The sequence below is a fragment of the Topomyia yanbarensis genome, chromosome 1 (genome assembly GCF_030247195.1).
Source record: "Topomyia yanbarensis strain Yona2022 chromosome 1, ASM3024719v1, whole genome shotgun sequence".
Taxonomy (NCBI): Eukaryota; Metazoa; Arthropoda; class Insecta; order Diptera; family Culicidae; genus Topomyia; species Topomyia yanbarensis.
The window spans coordinates 163,656,592-163,663,008 of record NC_080670.1 but is presented as its reverse complement, the minus strand read 5'-3'; the positions used below and the strand labels follow the sequence as shown (position 1 = coordinate 163,663,008).

Genomic DNA, 6,417 nt, shown 5'->3' with positions numbered 1-6,417 from the left:
ATTTTGCTTGTTTATTTATTATTCATTTTGTTGTTATATTGTTTGTTATAATTGTTCATTATTAAAAAAAAATCAAGGAAAAAAGTACCGCACATTAAATATTCTTAATAGCATTTGTACTAAAAATATTTCGTGACATTAACCAAAACGATAATTTTTTTGTAAATGTCAACCGTCATCGTTCTGTCATCGCATCATCATCGTTATCAAATGCGGGGCGGCAGGATGCGAAGCACGGTATGTTTTGGAAAACGGACAGAGCAATGATAAAATCTACCGCGAAAAGGTAATGCGGTTTCTAATAGTTAACCGGCCCGGAGGAGTGAAGATCAGCAGCAGCGAGTCACACACTCTACTGTAGAGTAAATAGATTAAACCCACAATACGACCTTCCACCCTATATAAATTATTACTCTTCACACGAATCGTATACGTTGTAGGACAAGCCGTTTAGACTCTCGAATGGAATGTGAAGAGAGATAGTAATTAAGAGAGATAGCGAGTGGGTATTTGGAGGGGGCGAATTGAAGACGAGATCTGGTTTGGCTGATCATTAGGAGTTCAACATAAGTTGCGAGTGAACGCGAATAAAGATTTCTCTGTAATTGTTATAAGCGTGTTTTTGATTCCGAAGAAATCCAAAGTGATCCTGACGAGACTCTACATCTACGTGACCGCGCGATTCGTCCTTTGAACGCTTGGTTTTTGTAAAACGTTGATCCGCCGGATCTAGTTAGTCGATCGTTCAGAACATCCACACGATCGTTTGGTTCTGGTCGGTTGGTCAAGCAGGATAAGTGTGGTAACGGGTTCAAAAAATCCGCGAGTGCAAAGTAACGGTCAGTAACTGGCAAAGTTAGAACGCCATTATGGACGCCACTACCCAAATGCCGGTTGGGTTTGGTCGTCGACCGAAAAGACGTTGAAAATCCTGCTTGACTTATAGTCAGACACTCGCGTGTGGAAAGTGCGCGCAGCACCACTCCCCGGGCCTGATAGTGAAACGCAGGCCTACGCTACAAATAGGCCGATTTTCTGCTTCATCTGGAGTCCCCCGTCGCCATCGTCCGTCTGTTCCTGCACCACCATCGAAGCCCATCCCGCATTCAGCCAGCAGAAAGTCGAACAACGTCGTTACGGCCGCAACGATGTCACCAGAAGAAGATTTCGTCAAATAAAAGCGCAAGTAATAAATTTTGGTTGTTTTTTATAGCCCTCCTGGCACCTGTCGTGAAATCAAAAAAATATAGAATTATTAAATAAAAAATGTATTGTCTGAATATTCAAGCTGTGTCGTCCTGTTTTAGTTTATGGTGCTTCCCTTTTGGTGCTTGTTTCCGCTTGATATTACGATTCGCTCAGTGACCATAGTGTGGGAAGAAAAGTCCGCCCAGTGTGAATTTCTCCAGGAGACAATAGTGAAACGATCCTAGCTGGTGAGTGCAGCGTGACCCCACCTACACGAAGTAGAACGTTACAAAACAATACATAACAAGTGCATCCACAAAGAGATCGTTTTCAAATGACTTCACCTTCCACTTCCGCTCGTGAGCTCTCGTCGGATTGTCAAGTGGTGTAACTCGCGTATCGCTTTCCCAATGCCTCAGGGTCGGCATACGCTCGTGGCTAAGTATCTTCAAGAAAACACCTCTTTTATTCAATTCGGACTACATTGCATCCAATTCGGCTAGAGATTCCAACAAGCTATACACTTTCGTGTTGGTATGTCTGCTTATCCGCTCCACTACCCAAGCATTAAAATCTCCAAATTTGTTATGGAATTTGCGTTTCGACTTCGTCTCATCAGAATCCGACACTAACTTAGTGACAAGGATTGACGCTAGCTCTAAAAAACGAAAACACTATTTGTGTTTTTAAGCAAACCATTAGTCTACGTGATGTCCGGCAAGAAAAAGAATTCTGATTAAGCTGGTGAGAATGTATGAAATTGAAACTTGGTTTGGCTTAGCAAGTCAATATGTACTATACTATGTTTTTCAAGGAGCAAAATTTTGGTGAAAACTATTTTTTCCACATTAAGGTGAAATTTGTCAAAACCATCTTTGAGCATGAAGAGCACAAACCTATAACTAAATTAGTTAGTTTGCGTTTAGACTTCGTCTCATCCGAATCCGACATTAGCTTAGTAAACGGCTATTATGCGATTTGTATAGACCACTCCATTTCATTCGTCATCTATAGTTTTAAATTTCATTCACGGGGGGACAAGTTGTTCAATAGTCGCAGTTTGTTATCTCCCCGAAAGAGATAGCAAAATTTATTAGCGGATATACGAACGCATAAATTGTATCTGTTATATAATACAACGCGTGCAGTTGGGTTTATGATCCGACCGACGAACTACCTATCGTTCACCGACCGACAGCGTGAAACAATTGATTTGTTTTGATCGTATCAGTAGGACACCTCACGCAAATCGTTCCCTTTCATTGTTTCGAACGGCAATTGACTCGTTGCATTTCATTGCTGCACTATCATTACCATCGCATCAGAAGACACTTAGCTAATTGACGGCGACCGTCTTATGCCAGTTACCCCTCTTTCAGTACCGAGAAGTGATGGAGCGCTACTCGCCCTGGGGACGCAAAGGCGGAGGTGCCCCAAACGACACCGTTCGTATTCGGAACATTCAACTGCATGGACTGTACCCGGAGGCAAAAAATGTAGGTTCTGCTAAATAATCGCCGAATCGGTAAACGATCGTAAACTTTTTTGAAAGGGCATGAAAAGTTATGTTTATATAGTAAATCAACTTATATCACTAAATCTAGCTTCCTACCACACCCAATTTGCACGCTTCCTGACGGCAGGATATTCGCAATCCAGTTTCCATGCAGCGGCCCAAGGGAGTGAGTGCCGGCGGTGGTGGTGCACCGTTGCGGAACGCTTCAGGTCAAATTGTTGCTGGGCTAACGGATGATCCTATCATTAGTTTCAACGATGCCAATCGGTACCACGTGGACATTGATCTGCGATATAAAACGACACCAGCACAGAAGCAGATATATCGAGCGGAACTGGACCGGATTGTGGCCGATAAGGAGAACCGGCAGAAAGCCAGAAGCTCCGATTCAGACGGTAAATCGGTAAGTTTGGACTGGTTTCGATTAGTATTGACTTTCTGTTCCGATACGTTATAGTTTTTCTGTATTTCAGAATGGAGGGCCATGGGGAAAACCGGGTCCAGGTGGAAAACCATGGAGACCGCCAAAGAATGTTGGGCACAACTTTATGAAATCAATGGTAAATAATCTGAAACTTTATTTTGTTTTTTTTTTTTGTTTCGCTAGACCCGGAGCGCGTTCAGATGTATTTTCAAACTATGTTGTATACACTATATTCTCTTTTTGGGGGTTGGCAATATTTTACAGTTATTTTGGATCATCGAGGGTGCCTGTAGCAATCTTTATCTCACAGCTTTTAGCTTTAAACAAAACACACAATTTCATACCGATAATCAAATGTTTCTACTTTTCATTTCCAGGGTTGGACCAATAAGGAAACTCTGCAAGATCTAGACATCGATATCGTAACGAGAATGCAACGCCAGCTGGAGGAGGAAAATAAGTACTTGAAAAAGTTTTCCAACTGCTGCGACCGGTGCGTGTGCCAATGCATCAGCAATAGCCTCACCCCAGTTGCCAACGGTAGCATTGGAAGTGCTAAGATGTCACGAACCACCGTCAGCCCTCCTAGAGTACTGATGGCACCGCCAGCAACGGCACCAAGTCAACCGATGCGGTACGAAGCAAACCCCAGCACCGATAAGATCACGGATCGTCGTGTACCGCGGCTATGTCAGCAGGGTCAACCAAATACACCGGGGCGGGCTCCGATTGCTAAAAAGGGGGCTAAGATCACACCGACTCGTAACTGTATGATAACGGGGGGCGTTGAGCTGGTTCCACTGCTGGCCAAAAGACGCTCACAGCAGAGGCCAATTAGTCTCGGTACAACCGATATAACCAAGATCGATAAGTACAGCTCCAATGGGTAAATTATCATCCCAGCCCAAATCTGGAAAAAAAATAGTTTGAATAGTACAGCAGATACCTAGTTCAAGACGCTTGGAACATTCCGTCACTAATTACTCATCTTTTTCACTGATTTCAGCAGCAGTACCGTACGCCATTCCGGCGATGAGTACCTCCACGAACTGAATCGCCAGATGAACCAGAAACAGAGAAAGATAGAATCCTGCCGGGTCGTAGAATTTGAAACCAGCAAGCAACACTTTGAGACGTGGTCCTCGTTCTGGGGTAGACCGGGACACGGCGCACCGTTACCAAACAAAAACAAGCTAAATCTGGACAATCTGCTTTACGCTGTGACACGGTAAAGCAGCATCTGTGCCACAATGACTATGCTTTCATGAATTTCGGTTTAATATAGTTTAGCAGACCTTCGTACAATTTAATTGACCTTGTCCACTTGCTGCAAAACAAGTGGTAGCAAGGTTAGTATTCAAATTTGAAATTCATTTAGCAGTCGATAGCTAACTTCATAGTTACCTATTGTTAGGCGCTGGAAGTAGCTCTAAGGTAAGCGTGCAGCGATTATATACCTAGTACACCAAATTATTGTATTTAGCCTACCCACCATAATACAATCGCTTGAGAGAAGAGGCAAATAACGGGTTTTAAACTCATAGCAACTTCATACTAGGGATTATTAAAGCATCATAGGCTAATAGAAACAGTTTTACCAAGCTTGTAAAAAACATAAAATTATAATAGATTACTGCTTCAATTCATTGATAATTAAAATAAAGATGTTAGGTACTTTCGTCGTTCTGTTCGCAAAGGAAGAATAGTAAAGTCAGAAAAATTCTGGAATAGATAACGTGATTTACCAGAAATACCTGTAATGTTATTGCCAATGTTGCAATAACAGTAAAAAATTAATATCGCAAATTCATACATGGTAAATGGTTACCTGAATTACGCAAAATTACATTGATAATTGAAGCAATCACCCGCCATTGTTGAAAAAACTAATTCGAATAGTCTAAAGAAAATTAAAACTCTTTTAAAATGCTAAAAAATACAAGTATGAGTAAACATGTAGCTATAATATTATATATCAAAATGTAGATTATTGTTAAAGTTGTTCTAGTAGACAATAGAATCCATTCAAATGACATGACAGCGAACATTTTTTTCCATTTAGACTAATGTATATAAACTAAACTATTCCTATGTTAAGTATCAGATAATTTATAACGTATTCAAATAATAAATAAAAACGGGAACACATAGCATTAAGCCAAAACCATCTTTTCATATTTCTTTAGTTCATTTCAACAATAGGGATGTTTTTTATTAAAACCTACGTAACAATAAGTGCTTTTATTTTTTTTACTACAATTTCTACCTCAAAATACCTTTTACCTTTTTGATTTTGATTATTGCATTAATTATTCTTCAATTTATACTTCGTCCAGCTAGATGTGTGTGCCGAAATAAAAGATTATTTGCTTCGTCCGAAAATATAAAAAGCGTTATACAGGGGTAGGGAGTTTTGTATTTTATGATAATTTTTGACAACAGGGGGTAGGTGATCATGTCCTTCCAAGTAGCTTTTTTAAGGGGACGTAGATTTTTTTTTGCATCATCTGAAATAATTACATTTCAAGAATGTATTCAAAGCCGTTTGAAGAAATTCGAACAATAGACAGAGTTTAAGCTATCGGTGCTAACCTCCGCGTAGACAATATGACTAAGCGCACAAGAAAAATCGTCAAACCCAAAGTTAAGTTCAAACTTTGAAAAAATCAGCTATTATAATTTTCTAAAAGTGGAATGCTTCAAAAATATTCTCTTGAAATTCCAGACGAATAGGTCCATGTCTTCGAAGTCGGTACCATGAATATAATAAGAAACGTTCAAACTATCCCCTACATTAGGTTTGGAGACGCATTTCGATTTCCTCTCAGTATTTCTAACGGCCAATTTCTTCACCTACATGAAAACCGGATTTCGTTGAAAAACGGTTTTCGGCTAATTGGCCACCAGCAACTTGAAAATTGGTTTTCAGCGAAAACCAATTTTCATCCAGTGAAGAAATTAGCCGTAAGTATTTTAAAACAAAATTTGATACTTTTGCAGAAAAAATCTGGCACTGTCGCGAAAAAAGCTGAAATTCGGTAGAATAAAATTAAATATGTATGACATTAAAACAACTACCAGATTTTAAATATCTTTCTTTCATTTCCCTACAATTTGTTTATATGACATTGAAATTGGTGTACAGATAAACAAAACCCAAATAAGGAACATATAGCTTAAAATAAAACAAGTTTTGAGTTTTTCCATTCACTCGCAAAAACATCGAAAAACGAGAGATACTGTTTAGTTTTTCGATGCCTATTTAAAATTAAATATAATTTTTGTAACC

At 39.7% G+C, this 6,417-nt stretch overlaps 1 protein-coding gene across 5 annotated transcripts; it reads left to right on the top strand.

The window, feature by feature from the left end:
* Window positions 1-2,247: 2,247 nt before the first annotated feature.
* LOC131679664 (uncharacterized) lies at window positions 2,248-5,281 on the top strand. Of its 5 annotated transcripts, none has more exons than XM_058960415.1 (5): window positions 2,248-2,684; window positions 2,832-3,107; window positions 3,178-3,264; window positions 3,506-4,061; window positions 4,135-4,271. In XM_058960415.1, the coding sequence occupies exons 1-4, from the start codon at window positions 2,580-2,582 to the stop codon at window positions 4,016-4,018; spliced, it is 981 nt and encodes a 326-aa protein (XP_058816398.1). In that variant the 5' UTR covers window positions 2,248-2,579; the 3' UTR covers window positions 4,019-4,061; window positions 4,135-4,271. The 5 variants fall into 5 exon arrangements, with proteins under 5 accessions (XP_058816398.1, XP_058816406.1, XP_058816387.1 ...); XM_058960423.1 differs by having other exon boundaries at window positions 4,138-4,269; XM_058960404.1 differs by having other exon boundaries at window positions 2,249-2,684; window positions 3,506-4,014; window positions 4,138-5,281.
* Window positions 5,282-6,417: the final 1,136 nt, after the last annotated feature.

Bases quoted from the DNA above. Each gene is read 5' to 3' on its own strand.
- LOC131679664 (XM_058960399.1), top strand. From the start codon at position 2,580: ATGGAGCGCTACTCGCCCTGGGGACGCAAAGGCGGAGGTGCCCCAAAC. The intron at 2,685-2,831 runs GTAGGTTCTGCT...TCCTGACGGCAG, and splicing joins TGTACCCGGAGGCAAAAAAT to GATATTCGCAATCCAGTTTC. The intron at 3,108-3,177 runs GTAAGTTTGGAC...TCTGTATTTCAG, and splicing joins CCGATTCAGACGGTAAATCG to AATGGAGGGCCATGGGGAAA.